Below are 18,334 nucleotides of genomic sequence, written 5' to 3'. Positions count from 1 at the left end.
AAGACTTTTTTATTTTTATTTTTAGTTTTATTTTTATGTGAAGTAGTTTCATGTTAACATCTCGTTAGATTACTAGGGTGTATTTGAAAACACGTATGAATTATGTTTTTTTAATTTTTTTATTTAAAATAATTTTTAATATATTTTTAGATTGTTTTGATTATTTTTTTATATTTTAAGGTAGTTTAATTGCTTTTTTTTAATAAAAAAATATCAAAATATTTTTCAAATTAATTTTGAACTTTTTTTAATATTAATTTACTAATATTAAAAATAAAATAATTGTAAGAAAAATACTACTTTAATCTATTTTTACACGTTAAAAAAAACACCGTGAGAATCACAATAACAGCAGTCGGGTGTCTCTGCAACGTGTTGCCCGTAGTCACCACGGGCATTTCCGTTTAAGATCGGAAATCATTGCCGTCCATCTTGCATACTCAGTGACAATATGATTTCCATATATTCTTAATAATTCATTTCTCATCTGGATTTGTTGTAGCCGATTCTCTCGAATCATCAAAGCTCGCCTGCTGCATTTCTTGCTATGGTATTGCCCTCTCGGATGCCTTTTTTCTTTTCTTAAATTCATTTATCACTGTCTTAGGGTATCGCTTAATCTTCATGATTTTTTTTAGTTCTTGTAGATAAACATGTTTTAGTACAGTATATGAACGATCATTAAACAATTCTTTGTGTTAGATCCAGGTTTTTTTAGAAGCTTTAATTAGTTTAGCTTAATCAATGTGTTTGGCTTAGATTTTAGTGTTAAAACAGAGCCTAATCTGCAATCTGTTTGGGAAGTTAGAATTTGCTTGTGTTTGTGGTGGACCGTTGTTTTTGGTTGTTAATGAGTTTTCTTTGTTGTTGTTCTGGAATGGGCATGGGTGCGGGCTTGGTGGTATATTTGAGTTCTATTCGTGGACTGGTGAGTCACATGTTATTCGTGCTATCAGTATGGTTAAGCAAGTTCTATGTTTGTTTTGTTGTGAATTGAGTTCTTAAGAAAACATGTAGTGGATGTGGATGTTACATTAGGCATTTGAATTAACATATGAAATTCATAATGTTACGGCATATGCTGATTTTTGGTTTTCTTGCATAGGCGCCCATTAGGGGTATTTTTTCCTTGCAAAGAGCAGCTTTGGTGCAGCGTCAAAGAGAGAGGTTGGGAGTTGGTTTCAGATTATTTAGTACCCAAGCCGCATCAAATGCTGGTACTCCTCAGCCTCCGCCACCTCCAGAGAAAACCCATTTTGGAGGTCTCAAAGATGAGGATCGAATTTTTACCAATTTGTACGGATTGCACGAACCTTTCCTCAAAGGTGCCATGAAACGGGGTGGCTGGTATAGAACTAAAGACTTGGTGCTCAAGGGTTCTGACTGGATTGTTAATGAAGTTAAGAAGTCTGGCCTCCAAGGACGCGGTGGTGCTGGTTTCCTGTCTGCCCTCAAATTTATGCCAAAAACAACAGACGGTCGCCCTTCATATCTTGTTGTCAATGCCGATGAAAGTGAACCTGGGACCTGCAAAGACAGGGAAATCATGCGGCATGATCCACACAAGCTCTTAGAGGGCTGCTTGATTGCTGGGGTAGGAATGAGAGCTTCTGCTGCATATATCTACATTAGGGGTGGATATGTGAATGAATGAATAAACCTGGAAAGAGCCAGAAAAGAAGCTTATGAAGCAGGGCTGTTGGGCAAGAATGCCTGTGGATCTGGTTATGATTTTGATGTCCATATTCACTTAGGCGCTGGTGCTTACATTTGTGGTGAAGAGACAGCGCTTTTGGAAAGCCTTGAAGGAAAACACTAGACAGCATAATAATAGTGCTGCGTGGTCTGACAGGTGAAAATCTCTAGCAACATCAAGTATACTCAGACATTACAACGAACGTGCACACCTTTTTGAGAGGTGGAGAATGTATTTAGATACTGACTTGTTTTCTATGTTTTTCCAAGGTTTTTTACCTGAGCAAAAATGACTTTTCTTTCTTCTGTGCAGGAAATGCTTTATTCATGAACTTCTTGAGATAAATGAAGAAACTACCGTATAGTGTGGGTGGTTGCTGGTTAGTTGACCTTGGGCATCAGCAGTCCTGTTAGTTTTAACATGTCTGGAAAGGATAACTCGTCGTTCATGTGCTTTTAACATGTCTTTGGACACTTCTGGAGAATGTTGTCAATAATTTGTAGTTTCATTTTATGATAAGTCAAGGAGAACAGGTTTCAAACGGAGGCTGTTCGCTGCAGCTTTAAAGGTGATTTGTGAACAACAGACTGCTTGTTTGGGAATGCTAAAGTTGTTGCATTACAAAATTATGAACAGTTCATGCAGGTATGTGCTAAGCTTGAATGAGGGACCTCACTTTAAATTACAGAATTCTGTGTTGTGCTCGGCACTGAGCACAAGGAAAGAGTCATCAATAAAGAGGGAAGATGATGCAGCAGGAGGATTTTCAAGGCTTAGTTATTTTTATTTTTTCCCTATTTAGTTTAGGAAAGTAAATATTATGTTTAATAGTTTTTTTTTCCTAATTTACTTAGGATTTTTATTTTTTTTCCTTTATTTTTATGTTTCCTATGTTGGTTTTTGAATTTATTTAAGTAACTGTAGACATCTTAAATCGCAAATTAGGGTTTATGTTATTTTTATTTTTTTGTTATTGTGCTTGCTAGGACACAATTGGACACCCCATTATTCCATGTAAGTTGATAATATCTATGGATTAATGTTATTCCAATCTTTGAAATAATTCTGCAAAAATCCTCCAGGCAGCATGTCTGCCACCTCACGTTGTCCAGCCCTTGGAAATCCCTCCATCCAAGCACCCATTAAAAAAAAAAAAAAAAACATTTTCTTTCTTTCTTTAAATTTAAACTTGAAAAAAAAAAATCACGATCCATTTTTATTTAAATACGCTAAGATTCAGTTTTAGGATGTATTTTATCTTAATTTTTTCATTATGATGTTTTTTTAATATAGCAAGTGTCTCCTTTTGCCTTTTGAAATTATTTTCAGTGTCGTTTGTATTTTTGGTTTCGACTTGGGTTTTTTTTAGTTTAGTTTGGGTTTTCTTCCAGGTTTTTTTAGTTTAAATTCGGTTCTGTTTGGTTTTTAAATCCAGGCAGTTTCCTCGATGGCCAGAAGAGTTCCGAGCTGTGACGACAATGGTGGTGACTGCAGCAGAGGAGGCGGTGAAGCCCTGATTCCATGTTCTAATATTTGTTTGCCATCTTGTTCTTTTGTGGAACAAATCAACAGTCCTAGCAGGATACCTCGCAACTACTACTATTCAAAATGTGATATGGTCGGGGATATATTTTACGGCACAGATGATTATCTGGACGTCAGAGATTCGATACACAGGGAAGATGTGCTCGAGCATTACAGAAGGGAAATAATCATGAGGTCCTTGCATAAGAGAAAGCTGAGCCGGTTCTCTATTTCTCGGTGTTTTCAGTTCTTGGAACTTATATATTGCCTTGGATAGTTGTTTTAGTTTTCTGTTTCAGTTAGGAACCATTTATTTTCTTTATTTTCCTTTTTTTTTTTTTTTTTTAAGAGTGAGCGTGCAAGTTTGAATACTGAATTCGGATATTTGCCATTAAAGGCCTAAGGTTTGTTTTTTAAAAGCAAAAAGGGGCTTGAAGTGAGGTTATTATTAAATACAAGACAAGAAATACAACGTAATGACGCCTTCAGCCAGTCGTAATGCTGGTGGAGGCAGATGCCAGGGCCCGGCAGCTCTGACAAAAGTACTAACATTTGCAAAAGAATGGAGTAAAAAAGATATTCATGATCACCAATCAATGAAACTTTGCATACTTCATCGGATGAATTTCAGGCGGTGGCAGGAATCTGGACTTTCAGAACACTACTGCTGTGACTATTTGGATAACTGGAGGTGTTCTAACAAGAATGAAGCATACCACCCAATCTGTTTTTCCAGGTTAAATTCTACAGATAGGGTGCTTTCTATGTTGCTACTATTATAACAACAAAACATCTATCTCATTTACCCTGATGTGACTGAGTAACTTCCTTCTCATTATTGTTGCTTTGCATTTCTAGTAGCTTCTGTTGTTCTTCATCAGTTTGCTCTGCTTTTACTTCAGGCACAGCCTTGGGCTTGCTCGTGGACTGTTGATACATAATGCCACCTAGCATACAAATAAGAAGACCTACTGTCCCAATGAGTGTTGAATGCTTGTCCCAAACAACCAGATTGATTACAACCGTCAACAACTTGTTCACCACACCAAGAACAGTATACCCTGTAGCAGAGATTGCTCTCCGGCAAGAAAATCCAAAGAAAGAGATGGCTAAACCAAACAAACAAGATAAACCAACTGGCAAAACCACCCCAAAAGAGTGCCAATCCGACTCATCTGAAATTTCATGCTCTATTTTCTTAAGCTCCCCCATTATGAGCAATTCCAGGGGAAAGAGCAGGAGGGCCTCGAGATTGTTGTACAACACGAGACCCCATGTATTCAAACCAATGGTCATGACAACATGCTTGATATAGACAAAATCTATAGTCATGCTTACCAAGTAAGCTACAGCCCAACTATAAGCCATGACCGTGAAATGGTAATCTGTTAACACATATAGCACACTTCCACCAAAGATGGTGGCAAGTGACAACCATGTCTTCAATGATGGCCATGGCTGTTGTAGGAACAAGGTCTCTCCTATTGCAACAAAGATGGGGACTAACGAGCGGAAGACAATGAATGTATCAACATTAGCATGGAGTAAGAGCTCACTGTTGGTAAATAGTGACAGATAGAACATGACAGCCGCAGGTAGGAACCGCCACATTGTCAACAGGTCAAGCGAGTCATGCTCTACAACCCTGAACCACCCACAAACGAGTACACCTGCGGCGCTAGTGAAATACTGTAAAGCCGTCAGTGCCCCAGGGTAAGGGAATTTCATGACTGCCCACTTGTTGATAATGGAGAGCAGGGATGCTGAGATGCAATATCCAGCAGCTACGCCGTAAATGGACGTTACCTTGAGTAAGCCACTATACCAGGTTTCCTTGATTTCATCAGCAGAAGAGGAGGCTCCGGTACCTTTCTGTTCCTCTCCACCAGCTTTAGGATTCTCCACCTCTCCGGACATCTGATAGAAAACTGATAAAGCAAGTGGAGAACATATCATAAAGTTAGTGTACAAATTTCCATTCAAATTCAGAAACTTTATCCCGGAGGCGTTTTAACCTCCATACAGGCCCACCAGCGAAACGGACTCAGTTAAATTACTCAGATTGAGCCAATAAAACACACAAAATACAACTCCAAAAAGTTTATTTTTCTTAATGTGTGTAACCCAAGTTACATACCAAATCAAAGTCAACTATCACCATCAACATAATTAATGTAATGAATTGAGAGGGAGGGTTATACCCAGCCTTCAACAAGCAGACAGAGAATTAAAGCAAAGTTCTAAACCCACATTTTCCCGGAAACAAAGCAGAAGAGAGAAAGGGGCGGGGGTGTTGGCTTGCATGATCAGATCAAAGAAGGAGAAGAAACGATTTCGATACCTGTGGATCTTGTAATCTGTGAGCAGAGACTATGCGTTCAGATGGGTTGCAAGCAGCAGCTGAAGCAGACACCGAGAAGGAAACTGTTGAATCGGCAACGTTTAACTCGTTGAGATTTTATAAATGGAAGTTTTCGCTGGGCCCACTATGGGGTCACTTGAAAATGCTGCTCCAACTTTATCGTATAAAAAATTAATGAAGAAATCAAGAAACTATATATTTGATCCCAACCTTTTATTGTCTTTCGTTTTAGTACACTATCTTTCCTATTCATTTTTACTTTAGTCCTTTTAAGTGCTCGTGACAAAAAGGTGCCCCCCGATAAAAAAAAAATTGTGAAAGATAAAATTACATATTTGGTGTCTAAATCTTATTATTTTTATATTTATCGACTCATCTTTAATTTTATTTATTTGAGATATGTGTTTGAGTTACGGTGATACTTGAGTTTCAACGAAAAAATTATGAAAATAAAATTTAATGTCAAACTACAGTGTGGATTTAATTTTATTTTCATGATGTAAATGTTGAGTTTCATTTTATTTATTTATTTATTTCCTTTTATTTTGATTTTTTCTCAATGCACATGTTGAAACTTTCAAATACAAATAATCTAATAGAAAAAAAATAATCAAAACACACAATAAAATAAAATAAAAAATTCTTAAAGTATAGGTTAAATTTATAATAATCTCTTTTTTTCCTTAAACCTAAATGTAAAATATGATTAGTGAAAGTGAAAAGAGATGTGGTGTGTAAAGTTGGAGTAATTCTGTTGTTGTTGCTGAAGTTATTAATCAATTTTAACGATATACTATCCACACACTACTTTCAGTTTCAGCTAATGATGGAATAAGTTTGGATTAGAGATTTATATTTTTTTTACATTTAAAAAGTTTTTTTAAAAAAATTTAATTATTTTTTATAATTTTAAATTATTTTGATGTTCTGATATAAAATTAATTTTTTAATAAAAATTATTTTAATATATCTTCAAATAAAAAATATTTTAAAAAATAATTCTTATCACAATTTATGGTTAATTTAAATTATTTTTTATCTTTTAAAATTTATTTTTAATATTAATACATATAAGAATTCATTTATCAATATATTTTTTTCTTCCATTTGAATTCAAATCCATTTTTACAGTAATAATATTTAATTATATGAATTAGATGACCTTATTAGTTCGTTATTGCAAGAGTAGAGACATTACTTTTGACTTTTTAATTTAAATAATATTTAATTGACTTAACTTTGAAAATAAAAATAATAATTTTTATTTTTTTAAAAAAAACTTTTAAAATAAAAAACAAACATCCTCTAAATTTAAAAGTAGCAGCATGACATGTGCGACTCGTCGTCGTCAGGCTACCTGCTACCAATGATAAGAGAATATTTTGTACGGTATAATGATGACAATCTACCGATGAACACCATCACGGGCGCACACAGATTGAAAACTCATGTTGCCCTCATTTCTTTCTTCCACTTCTATCAGATATGATTTGGTATTATTTACATATGATGATTTTATTTTCTTAAAGGAGTTCCAGTATCTGAGAATTATTGAAGAAAAATCTCCCAGTTTCTTTTCTTTCTTTTTTGGTTCAAACACTGTGCACTCAGCTAGCTAGGGCTTCACTAGTGAAAAGCAACTGGCTCCCAACAAGGGAAGAGAAGATAGCTTGAGCTAACCATTGGATGTCCGCGGTTGGCGAGGCGTGGTAGTTTTTTGGGTAGCTGCTTGGATATGCGTCCTTCCCTGATTTTTCGAGCTCTGCTTTCCTACGGTTCCTGTAACTTTCACATTTGACTCTGACTCGCTAACTACCGAAAACGAAACCTCAACTCATCCATCTTTGACGAAGAAACTTTATTATTAGCTTTCATCATCTCTTTTGTACAGCTGCTGCTGCTGCTGCTGCTATATATTTTGTCTGTGTTTCTTGGTCCTTTGCACCCAACAACCTCTACATTCAGCCTCATGTACCGAAAGGAAGGTAGTGGTAATCTAGCGCTGTCAGTCCTCTCACGTCGAGTGTGTATTGCTCATTTTGTTACATAACTCTGGTCTTTAGTACTCTGGTTCTTGTTTTCTGAGTGCACTGTCTTGATCTTGTTCTGGGTTGCTTTTATCTGGATCTGATGACGACTTAGACATGATCAGTATTATATTACTTTAATGTTTCGATGAAGTGAGTGGTTTTGTCTTTATTATTGTCTCGGATTCTCTCTCTCTCTCTTGATGCTTGCTTGCCTTTCAATGGTTTCTAGTAATATTTATTATTATCATCTTCATTTTTCTTTCCATTCTTCCCTCACTTGTGTTGAATATTCCATTTTCATCAATCAACTCTCTTCTTAAGATTTGAAGCACTGTTACTCTCTCTTTCTCTCTTGAAATGAAATGGGAGATTTTTCTTCATTAATTGGCTATAATAGATGTTATTATTTGTGGAGGCGGACATGGAATAGTATATTTTTATTTTGAGTGCATCAAATATTCTCTGATTCTAATTTGTAATGTTAAGACCTACCCACCTTCTCTCTGCCTTTCTCCCTTCCTTTCGTGTCAACACCATTTTCTCTGTTTTTTTTTTTTTTTTTTTTTAATATATTCAACTTCACTCTTATGCATTGCATGATTATTTGAAATTAGACGTTAATTGGCCTTTTGATTTTCTGTTTCTGTTTTCCTGCACATTTTGAGTATGTAAGCTGAATTCTGGATCTTTTTTGTGTTGAATTGTAGTTGCTTAAGGTTTGATCAATTTACAGGCATGTAAATTAGACTCGCTAAGAGAAAAAACAGTGTTCTCCATAAAAAAAAAAATGGTTCTCGGGCTTAGATCAAAGAACCGAAAAGGTACTTCAGTGCAGGTTGATTACACCATTCATGTACAAGAAATCAAGCCTTGGCCCCCATCACAGTCTCTTAAATCTGTTCAGTCCTTGTTGCTTCAATGGGAAAATGGTGATCAGAGTTCTGGTTCCTTCACTTCTAATGTTGGAGATGGGAAAGTTGAATTTATCGAGTCTTTTAGGCTTTCAGCTACTTTATGTAAGGAAGTGTCCAGAAAAGGCACTGCTCGAGACAGTTTCCTGAAGAACTACTTAGAGTTTAACTTTTATGAATCTCGAAAGGACAAGGCAATGAAAGGTCAACTCCTGGGATCTGCTGTCATAAACCTTGCAGATTATGGAATCATCATGGATGCTGTAACCATAAATGCCCCAATTAATTTCAAGAAATCTTCTAGGAGCACGGTGCCGGCAGTTCTTCATGTAAATATTCAGCCATTTGACAGAGATAAGTCCACCTTGTCAAAAGAAGTGTCACTGGACAAGGATGGAAGTGAAACTGTTTCAGAAGTGGCAAATGAAGGGAATGACAATGAAATCGAGATTGCCTCATTCACTGATGATGACGATGTTTCCTCACATTCATCACTGACTGTATCCTCTTCTGCATTAGAGTCTATCGGAGGTTCTCCAGGTCAATCTCGCAAGGTACTCTTTAATGCCATTTTATTCTTGGTTGTTGTTGTTGATAATGTATTGTACACTATCAAGCTCCATGTGCATTCTCATTCCAATGGCATATCCTCATTTTCTAACCGTTGAAGGTAGCTTTATGCAGCTTTAAATGGATTCAATTTCAGTGAGTCATCTTTATTCGTGGCTTTTGGTGATGTTAATCAATTTATAATTCATTCTATACATGTATTTTCACATTATCCATAATTGTGAAGTGTATTTTCTGTCCTGTTTCACATATTGCCGGAACCACCATTTGCCTGCATGAAGCTTTGCTATTCTTTGTAAGCTTAGTTACGAGTTGCCTTAAATTGCTGAAGGGATCACGGACAGCAAACAGTGGCACAAGAAGGATCGATGAGGAGCCTGCATTACCCTCAGGTGTAGCACCTTCAAACCCAGATGTGAACTCAGCATCTCAAGGATTTAAACATCCGAATGGAGCAGCTTCTCCTTCATTGCCTACAGACATGCCCGCTAATCTGCTAAATCCTGTAAATAATCTTGCAGAAACTAATATGTTGTCAGATGACTGTAGTCAGGTGAAGGACTCAAATTGTGTAAGCTTGGAAGACTCTCGTTCTAAGCAAGGTGCTGATAGAAAAGCCTGGAGACATGAAACAAGTGGACCAGAGAATCCTACAACTAATAATTTAAATAGTGATCTTATGGATGGGAAAGAGAAAAATGAGCTGGATGACAAGGAACGGGGTTCAGTTATTTTAGAGGTAGAGAAACCTTCTCTGGAGGAAAAATTACCTGGTCAATTACCTGAAGATGCGTCAAAAATGCAAGCCAAATTAAGGAGCAATACCCTTGCACTCAACAGAACAGCAATTGGAGTGCAGGGTACCCGTAGAGATAAACTGAAGCACCTGAAGTCTGTTCAATTACAGTTTCACTCAGCTGAAGGCGATGATCCCTTCATCAATAGAAAATTGATAGAGAAGCCAAAGAAGATTAATGTTTCTGAAAATGTTAATAAAGGGGTCAAGGGTTATGAACACAGTGAAAGGGAAAAATCAAGAAAAGGCTTCTCTGACAATGAAGGTGGATCAAATTCTGAAGTTGAAATACTCGAGGAAGAGTTAAGTGGAGCTGCTGCTGAGGATGATCTAGCTGAGCAAGGAAACTCCACAAAAAAGTTCCAGCTAACGGAGAAAGAAAAGAAAATTGATCTTCCTGAAAATTTAAATAAAGTTGACATGAGTTATACACCAAGTAAAAGGGAAGAACAAACAGAAAGCCACTTTTCTGGAAACAAAGTTGAACTGCGGTTGAAAGTTGAAATGCTTGAGGAAGAACTGATGGAAGCTGCAACTGTTGAGGTTGGCCTTTACTCAGTCGTTGCCGAGCATGGAAGTTCTATAAACAAGGTCCTAGCTCCAGCAAGGCGCCTTTCAAGGTTCTATCTTCATGCTTGCAAGGCAAGGTCCCGGGTCAAGAGGGAAAATTCAGCCAGAGCTATTATCTCAGGATTAATTTTGGTTTCTAAAGCATGTGGAAATGATGTTCCAAGGTAATGTCTCATTGCACAAACCTTGCCAGTTAATGTCAACTGATTTTTGTTAACAATAACCATTATGGATGGAAATACTGGTCATGATTTACAAAATGGATAGTAGAGGCACCGATAACTAGTGACATCAAAACCAGTTATGTTGTCTATGTTCCTTTGAGTGGTGGAATTGTTCATGCCAGGGTATGTTGTGAAACAACTTAATTTGACCGTTGAATGGATGCCATTTAGGAAGCTTTCATCTTTCCGCTTGATAAATAATTTTATCATTCTCCTTAGCTTTCCCAGGATTTATCAAAAGCTTTGTGTTTTTTTGGACGTTATGTTAAACATCCCACCTCCTATAACCAGGTTAACTTTCTGGTTGTCAAATTCAATTGTGCTAAGAGCAATTGTAACCCAGGATGTTGAGAAGTTGCAGCTTGCTTCGGTACCATCCATCATTAACAATGGTGGTCCAAAGGGCAGGCATGAATCCTCTGGTGAAGTAGAGAAAACTGATAGAACAGAAAGTTCTGACGAGTGGGCAGAACCTCAGCCATGTATAGCAGCATTAAAGAAGGTCGAAGCTTGGATCTTCTCCCGAATTGTCGAGTCAGTTTGGTGGCAGGTCCCTACCTCTTCATCATTACTGAGAAATTAAGGTTCTCAATTATGAAGATTGTAGTATAACTGAATGTCCGTTCATCGGTTTCTGTTTTATGCATTTCAGACTCTGACACCACATATGCAGTCCACAGCTGTGAAGAGCTCACACTCAAGGAAGACCAGTGCTAGGAGGCATGGATTGGGTGATCAAGAACAGGGCAATTTTGCTATTGATTTATGGAAGAAGGCTTTCAGGGATGCATGTGAAAGGCTTTGTCCAGTTCGAGCTGGGGGGCATGAATGTGGTTGCTTGCCTGTGCTGTCTAGATTGGTATGTTACTGTTAGACAGCGATCTCGTTAATATATATTACAGTGAAATATCTTACATGATTCGTAGCTTTTTTTCCCAGTGGAATTAAAGTTTCTGGCTTCGTGCATCCCAAGGGATATAATCCATGTACAAGTCGTCCTCGCGAGCATAAATCCATCATACTATTTGCATGATGCCTCCAATCCTTTTAATGAAATAATAATCATTTTCCTACAAAGAAGATCCCACGCTGGCTCTTGATTATCTTATTTTTTATCAATTACTTGATATCCAGTCACATTTTTTCTTTTCTTTTTTTTAAGAAATAATAGTTCCATGATCTTCATCTTGAATATATGTGGACCAATTTATATTATATGTAATTTATTTTGGCATTATGATACTTTCGGAAGCTTTCTTGTAGAACCGTAGAAAGGTGACAGTTTGCAGCTCTGTTTCTAGGTAATGGAACAGTTGGTGGGTAGACTAGATGTGGCCATGTTCAATGCTATACTTCGGGAATCAGCTGACGAGATGCCAACAGATCCTGTTTCTGACCCAATCAGTGATCCTAAGGTTCTTCCAATCCCAGCTGGAAATTCAAGCTTTGGGGCTGGTGCACAATTGAAAAATGCTGTGAGTAGTAGACACAATCGTTGCCTCAGGCTGCATGCATTAATTGAAATTGATTTTTGCGATATGATTACATGCTCAGTGTGTGCAACGCTATTAACCTATTTTCCTACAAATACTTCACATAGTTCACCACTGAGAAATTAGTCGAATGAATTTAACTCTGGATAATTGATCTTATCACTCACCCCTTGGACTTGTTTATTTGGATAACACTGTGTACTTGCGTGCTCCTTCAAGGAGAATTAGTCAAAATGTTCATCAAGATAATGTTTAAAATACATATTTCCGAAAAGTATTCCACACAGATTAGTAGCCAGTGAAAGCAGTAAGAAATCAGCTAAACACATCCTACATAAATATATGCTCCTTTTCAATTTAATTTAAGCATTCACTAAATATTTGCAACATAGAAGACTTTTACTGATGCTAATCATTCTAACACTGTGAATTACATCAACTGTATTAGTTACAATGGAACCGTTTCTTGTTCTCTCGTTGATGAAAGGATCTTGCCCTCTGTCTTCATCCCACTAGGTTGGAAATTGGTCCAGATGGCTCACAGATTTATTCGGTATTGATGATAATGACTCTCCAGAAGAGAAGGATGAACTTGATAGCAACAGGCGTGAATGTGAGACATCCTTCAAGGCTTTCCAACTCCTGAATGCCTTGAGTGATCTCATGATGCTTCCATTTGAAATGCTCGGAGATAGGTCAACTAGAAAAGAGGTAAATCCTAAATATTTTCAGTGATATGTCCCTGCTATCCTCCCTACAATCTTGTTGCATTTTTTCTTCTCTAGAAATGACTTTCTCCATATTCGCTGTTTAAATATATTTTCGTGAAGGTAAGCCCTACATTTGGCGTGCCAATAATCAAGAGGGTTCTTGACAATTTTGTCCCAGACGAATTCAACCCTGACCCTGTCCCAGAGACGATTCTTGAGGCCTTGGATTCTGAGGTTATTCCACCCTGAAAAGCCATAACTTTTCTGAAAAAGAATATTTGCTTTCATATTTCTTCAACATGCAACAAAGTCACTTGATAATTTTTTGGTTTCATCTTGATTTAGGATCTTGCTGATTCTGGGGAGGAGTCTATCACAAACTTCCCATGTATTGCAGCTCCCACAATCTACTCACCACCTCCTGCAGCATCACTAACAAATATAATAGGAGAGGTGGGAGGCCAAGCTCTGCAGAGGAGCAGATCAGCAATGCTTAGAAAGTCATACGCTAGTGATGATGAGCTTGATGAGCTGGATTCACCCATGACTTCCATCATTGACAACTCCAAGGTTTCTCCTACATCTACAGCATGGAATTGGATGCAAAATGGAAAGGCAGGCCGGAAAGTTGTTAGATATCAACTCCTCCGGGAGGTATGGAAGGATGGTGAATAGTCTTATTCATTTCTCTTTCACACGTAGATGCATATACATGTATGGATTTTGTGTAGGTTGGTTTAATTTCGCGCATTTTGTATTTTGATTTCATTGGAGCATACAATAATCGATGATCATATTACTTGATTATCTTTTGAGTTTTCAATACAAGTGTGAGTTTCAAGCCTGGCATCTCAAAAGTTGGAAGCCTCAGACAATTTACTTGTGAACAAAACCCTTCAACTACATTCGAGTCTCACAGAGTTTTTTTTATGAAAGATATCAATCAGCGACAGCAAAATCATGCATCATTTTCCATTCATCAATTACCCAATATTAATTCGAGTATCCAAACGATACTGTATGTGCAAACCTGCCTGCCTGCCATCCAGCAGAAAGTACCTTTCAGGATTTTTCCTGAGTTTTAATTTAGCTTTATAGCAGTCAGAGGGATTTTGGTTCCAAGCCTGCTCCAGTTTTTTGAGTCTAACCATTTTTAAGCGTGCGATGATGGATCCGCAGAAAGGGAAAAAAGGGAGCTATTTTGAGAACTTGTATAGTTATTGTAGACATACCCGTCCACAAATCCAGCATTCGCCACCAGTCTAACGCAAAAGGATGAAGCAGTAAATATATTGATCCGTATATCTCAAAGAATTAAACAGATCAAACCATCAATTTACTGGGACGCAGCAAAATCTAATCATTGATCACATGATGTTCAAGAATTCAGATATATTTGATTATGACTAGAAGTATTTTAAGGCATACCTTGTTTTTATAAGTCTGACTAGAATTAAAATAGCTCCAAGAGGAAAAACCACTTGGAAAAGGTAGAAGAATCGTAAGGTGCAATGTTAAAAACCACAGTTCACGGGCGTAATTATCTAACAGTTCATCAGATTCTTTCCATCGCATTTTTTTTCTTAATGAAAATTTGGCCAAGTTAATTAGGGGCAATTGCATCTTGTGATCCCATCAAATTCCTGTATGTGAGATTCATATTGAATAACTTCAAGTCCATGAAGAAATAAGATAATTTCAAGTACCAAAGAGAAATCTTCCGACTAGAAAGCATTACATCCCGTATTGTGATTTCTTCATCTTTTCTTGAACCTGTCATGAATCCCAGAAGACATTCCCATTAGCATTAACAGTTTGTAACTTGACAGAGATGAGCAAATTTTGAATTTTACAAGGATGAGGAAAATTCAGCAAAGAATAGGAATGCAGAATATTTATCAAATTTGCACACCAAAGTTGTCAGGGTGAGAAGCAAAATTAGAGGCAAAATGTAGTCATCTATATTGACAGATTAGATAATCCAGTTTCTACAAGAACAAGTTTTTGAGTCTGAATAAGCCTTGCATGCCAGATTTGACAATACATCTAAGTTAAAAAAGATCCCAACAAAGCTCGAAATCAATTGACACATAAGTTGAACCTTTTTCTTAAAACTTTAATTCCTAGATGCACAAAATCCTTTGAAAATATATCCTCACAAGCAAACACATCAACCATCTTAAACCTTTTAAGGAGAATGCTGATGAAGTGCTTGCATTCTGTCGGAAATGAAAGTAATAGGGAAGAGATCTTACTGTTTGGATTGTGCACCACCAATCAGACTGGGCAATGCATCATAGTGCCCATAACCGTGATACAGGACACGCACAGGATTCTCATTATCATATTCTTGACCATATTCAGCTATAATTTTAAGGTTACCAGAACTTCTATCTCGCATGTATACAGTGATTGGCATCCTAGAAAAGAAAATAGTGTAAGACATCAAACGTGAATGTTTTAAACTACTTCAACTAAACATGGCTAAATAAAAGTAGGAAATTAAAACTAAGCATAATCCCATGCATTTATTTTGAAAAGAAAGAGGGTCACATTTATTAGATTCTTCAATTTTACATAGCAAATAAATTATAATTTTGAGTTCATGACAAATATAGTTTGTGAAAAGTAGCAGTACAGCTGCCTTGCAAAAACATTTATCAAGGACATTTCAGTTCAGTGGCAATAAGTCGCTGCCTTAATAATTCAAAACAAAGGTAAATTGCCTAGTTGAAAATGAATAAATCATGTAATTACAATTATATGAATTTACAAAATTGCAGAACAACATAAAATTTTAGCTTTTAATGTCTCATAGAGTGGGAGAGGGGCAGCTTACTTCAGGACATGTGAGGACATGAGCAGCTCAGGCTCTCCTCCCCAAACATGGGGCTGTCTAATCTTGACAACATAAGTATCAAAATCATCTTCAATAAACCTGCCAATGTACAAACTTTCAACTTGTTGCTAGAGAATGAGTAGGTAGATAGTCATCAGGATTGCTGAATGGCAAGAAAAAGAAAAGGCCACTGCCAATCATTGAGATTGGTTCATTGATAAATAAATAAATAAACCAAAAAAAAAAATTGCCATGCTGAATGCATAGCTGTTAGTTGTGCATAAAGTTGGCTATCCTTGTCAACAACCTTGAAATAATCAGACCTGCTAGATGATGTTTCTGCAAAACCATACTGCGAAATGATACAAGATTTGATAAAAAAAAAATCCAAGGATCCTCAAGCAAATTTACCATTCAGTGTCCCTCCGCCTCTTAATAAATTCATCTGCAACCTGCAGAAATGATCCTAAGAATTTCAGTAAGAGGACCAAAACACTATATCAGAAATGAGAAACTAAGAAATTTATAGTGTAAATAATATACAAAACTGTTTTGATGTATGCACATAAAAACAACACAAGCACAAAGAAGTGTACGGGACATGTACAAATAAAAAATGAATAAGAGAGCTGATTTGAAAGCAAATTTTACTCTCCTCAGATTTGGGAAAATGGTATGGGCATAGTCTACACTGTAATGAGGTATGCAGTAAATGGAAATACATGCAAAAAAACATACTCTACAGTTGGAATTCTTAAAGCAAAACATTTCGTAATCGTATTAAACAGTGCAGCAACCAATGACACAACGCTAAGAATGAAAAAGAAAAATTAAGTTCACTTAGTACTTTATGTCTAAGCTCATCTGCTAGTTCTTTCTCAAGGCTTTCACTTGGAGATGGTTTCCCAGTCCTAAGGCAAGCACCATGAACCACAGACCGAAACAAACATCTTCCATCTCCAGGTATGCCTGCACGGATCAAACATAAACACATCAATCTGTCATGGAGCAAGCTAAAGGAAGGACATACTGGTGCATTTATAAACACACAGGCTGCTTATTTTTACGTTGTCCACTGCATATCTTACGAATTTAAGTTAATTTCGCACCCATTCATGCCATTTCCGCGAATGATGAGATGCTATAAAACATCACTAATCAAATTTAACAACTAAAGCCAACATGGAAAACATGTTTCTTGTCTCCTAAAGCCCATCAATATTGTAGCAAACAAAAAACAATCGTTAAGACAGCTCAAATTGTAAACTTTATTAGTCAATTTTCTTCAAGAGCCATCCTTCTCGCTTCATTGGCTTAAATAGAACAAAAAAAACAAAAAATTAAAGAAAGAATTCAAACTAAAGCCAATATACAAGGTTGGCACCATTTAATTTTTAAAAAAAAAAAACTGTCCGCATTTTCCATGAGTTCCCGACATATAATGAAAAAGGCTGCTCGCTTTCTACCTTGCGAAAAATAAGGGTTCTACAGAATTCAAGCAAAATATAAGAAATTATAAGGACAAAGTGTACCTAAGCCAGAATCCATATCAATTCAAAACCTACTCTGAGGATGTTTAAAAAAAACAATTCCCAAAATAAGAAAGCATGGAAACCACCAAATTAAGCAAGAGAAAAGCACAAATCGCAAGTCAAGAATAGAATTCAAACCAAACTTGACAGCAAAGATAAAAAAAAAAAAAAAAAGCATTCGTTTAATTCCTCAAAGCTCAGTTTCCCTTTAATCTTATCTTCAAAGAAACACAAGATTAGTAGAAAATTGAATGATACAAGAGTTACCGAGGGCCGTTTCTGGTCCAGGCATTTTGCGAGTAGGAAAGAAACCCATCCAAACAGGAGAGGGCCAGACCTCCTGTTTTATTTACTTAGTAAGCAGAAAATTTTAAAAGCATTTTTGACATGCAACTGGTTTGTTTTCGTGTTGTTGATTCGATTCGATTCGATTAGATAGAAACGGAATGAATAAACTTATTGATTACCAGAGAAGAAGAGTGAACTTGAAAATGAGTGATAAGAGAGGGACAGCGGTCCCCTTTTTTAAGTGCTGTGGTGTGTGCGCGAAGAATCAACCACGGAATCGAATTCCATGCCCTCCTTTTCCTTTTCTTTTGCAGCACCATCGCTGTCATCATGCTTTAGCTGTTCATGCTTCCAATGCAGCCGTATTTTGGTTTCCCTCTTTCCCAAGAATCTTTCTTGGTTCGCCTGGACGCTGATATTCACTACATTATAATTTTGTAGTCTTTTTTTAAAAAAAAAGAAAATTTCTGGGTTTTATTATTAATTATATAAATAGTAATTTTTAACGTAGGAAATTACTCAGGCTCTCCCTACTAAAGTATTTAGCGTAGCTGTTAGATTCTCAAACCTCGAACCAAGGATCTTAATTAAGCTAGAACAGTTTCAATTCAGCTGATGGACGCGGTTGGTGGTAGCAAATCTTTTATTTTTTATTTTTCTTCCTCGATAAAAAATCATATCTTAAATAAACTCGTGCCCCTATGTTCTTGAGTTTTTTATTATTATTTTGGAACCTGACCATATTCGACACCCCTGAATCTATCTAATGTGTATGCATCATGTTTAAAA

At 36.6% G+C, this 18,334-nt stretch overlaps 4 protein-coding genes across 13 annotated transcripts; 2 read left to right on the top strand and 2 right to left on the bottom strand.

Moving 5' to 3' along the window:
• Positions 1 to 316: 316 nt before the first annotated feature.
• LOC118053273 (NADH dehydrogenase [ubiquinone] flavoprotein 1, mitochondrial) lies at positions 317 to 2,637 on the top strand. 5 transcript variants are annotated; one of them, XR_012170450.1, is made up of 3 exons: positions 317 to 928; positions 1,106 to 1,852; positions 2,009 to 2,637. XR_012170450.1 is itself a non-coding variant. In XM_073410718.1 (2 exons), the coding sequence occupies exons 1-2, from the start codon at positions 851 to 853 to the stop codon at positions 1,652 to 1,654; spliced, it is 627 nt and encodes a 208-aa protein (XP_073266819.1). In that variant the 5' UTR covers positions 317 to 850; the 3' UTR covers positions 1,655 to 2,637. The 5 variants fall into 5 exon arrangements, 2 of the variants coding, with proteins under 2 accessions (XP_073266819.1, XP_073266820.1); XR_012170449.1 differs by having other exon boundaries at positions 1,106 to 1,918; XR_012170451.1 differs by having other exon boundaries at positions 1,106 to 1,927.
• An 892-nt stretch (positions 2,638 to 3,529) lies between these two features.
• Positions 3,530 to 5,716, bottom strand: LOC118053268 (GDP-mannose transporter GONST3). Its single transcript, XM_035064482.2, has 2 exons — positions 5,562 to 5,716; positions 3,530 to 5,148 (listed from the first exon to the last, which is right to left on the bottom strand). The coding sequence occupies exon 2, from the start codon at positions 5,135 to 5,137 to the stop codon at positions 4,019 to 4,021; it is 1,119 nt and encodes a 372-aa protein (XP_034920373.1). The 5' UTR covers positions 5,138 to 5,148; positions 5,562 to 5,716; the 3' UTR covers positions 3,530 to 4,018.
• Positions 5,717 to 6,970: 1,254 nt separating this feature from the next.
• On the top strand, positions 6,971 to 13,735 carry LOC118053218 (uncharacterized). 4 transcript variants are annotated; one of them, XM_073410888.1, is made up of 9 exons: positions 6,971 to 7,075; positions 8,320 to 9,077; positions 9,425 to 10,623; positions 10,975 to 11,233; positions 11,336 to 11,542; positions 11,985 to 12,158; positions 12,693 to 12,887; positions 13,007 to 13,120; positions 13,232 to 13,735. In XM_073410888.1, exons 2-9 carry the CDS (start codon positions 8,400 to 8,402, stop codon positions 13,559 to 13,561), a joined length of 3,156 nt encoding a protein of 1,051 aa, XP_073266989.1. In that variant the 5' UTR covers positions 6,971 to 7,075; positions 8,320 to 8,399; the 3' UTR covers positions 13,562 to 13,735. The 4 variants fall into 4 exon arrangements, with proteins under 4 accessions (XP_073266989.1, XP_034920334.1, XP_034920317.1 ...); XM_035064443.2 differs by having other exon boundaries at positions 6,978 to 7,567; positions 11,011 to 11,233; XM_035064426.2 differs by having other exon boundaries at positions 6,978 to 7,567.
• A 781-nt stretch (positions 13,736 to 14,516) lies between these two features.
• LOC118053250 (OVARIAN TUMOR DOMAIN-containing deubiquitinating enzyme 4) lies at positions 14,517 to 17,703 on the bottom strand. 3 transcript variants are annotated; one of them, XM_035064454.2, is made up of 6 exons: positions 17,516 to 17,703; positions 16,573 to 16,694; positions 16,137 to 16,177; positions 15,726 to 15,824; positions 15,142 to 15,306; positions 14,517 to 14,659 (listed from the first exon to the last, which is right to left on the bottom strand). In XM_035064454.2, the coding sequence occupies exons 1-6, from the start codon at positions 17,571 to 17,573 to the stop codon at positions 14,644 to 14,646; spliced, it is 501 nt and encodes a 166-aa protein (XP_034920345.1). In that variant the 5' UTR covers positions 17,574 to 17,703; the 3' UTR covers positions 14,517 to 14,643. The 3 variants fall into 3 exon arrangements, with proteins under 3 accessions (XP_034920345.1, XP_034920353.1, XP_034920360.1); XM_035064462.2 differs by having other exon boundaries at positions 17,525 to 17,700; XM_035064469.2 differs by lacking the exon at positions 17,516 to 17,703 and adding an exon at positions 17,258 to 17,432.
• Between the last annotated feature and the right edge of the window lie 631 nt (positions 17,704 to 18,334).

This window comes from Populus alba, chromosome 8 (genome assembly GCF_005239225.2).
Source record: "Populus alba chromosome 8, ASM523922v2, whole genome shotgun sequence".
Taxonomy (NCBI): domain Eukaryota; kingdom Viridiplantae; phylum Streptophyta; class Magnoliopsida; order Malpighiales; family Salicaceae; genus Populus; species Populus alba.
Note: the sequence above shows the minus strand (reverse complement) of the source record. Positions and strands in the feature narration are given on the sequence as shown.

Excerpts from the sequence above, each read along its gene's own strand:
- LOC118053273 (XM_073410718.1), top strand. The coding sequence starts at position 851 with ATGAGTTTTCTTTGTTGTTGTTCTGGAATGGGCATGGGTGCGGGCTTG. Across the intron at positions 929-1,105 it reads TGAGTTCTATTCGTGGACTG|GCGCCCATTAGGGGTATTTT; the intron begins GTGAGTCACATG and ends TTTCTTGCATAG.
- LOC118053268 (XM_035064482.2), bottom strand. The coding sequence starts at position 5,137 with ATGTCCGGAGAGGTGGAGAATCCTAAAGCTGGTGGAGAGGAACAGAAA.
- LOC118053218 (XM_073410888.1), top strand. The coding sequence starts at position 8,400 with ATGGTTCTCGGGCTTAGATCAAAGAACCGAAAAGGTACTTCAGTGCAG. Across the intron at positions 9,078-9,424 it reads CTCCAGGTCAATCTCGCAAG|GGATCACGGACAGCAAACAG; the intron begins GTACTCTTTAAT and ends AAATTGCTGAAG. Across the intron at positions 12,159-12,692 it reads GTGCACAATTGAAAAATGCT|GTTGGAAATTGGTCCAGATG; the intron begins GTGAGTAGTAGA and ends TCATCCCACTAG.
- LOC118053250 (XM_035064454.2), bottom strand. The coding sequence starts at position 17,573 with ATGGGTTTCTTTCCTACTCGCAAAATGCCTGGACCAGAAACGGCCCTC. Across the intron at positions 15,825-16,136 it reads AGGCGGAGGGACACTGAATG|GTTTATTGAAGATGATTTTG; the intron begins GTAAATTTGCTT and ends GTACATTGGCAG. Across the intron at positions 15,307-15,725 it reads ATGTCCTCACATGTCCTGAA|GATGCCAATCACTGTATACA; the intron begins GTAAGCTGCCCC and ends TTTCTTTTCTAG.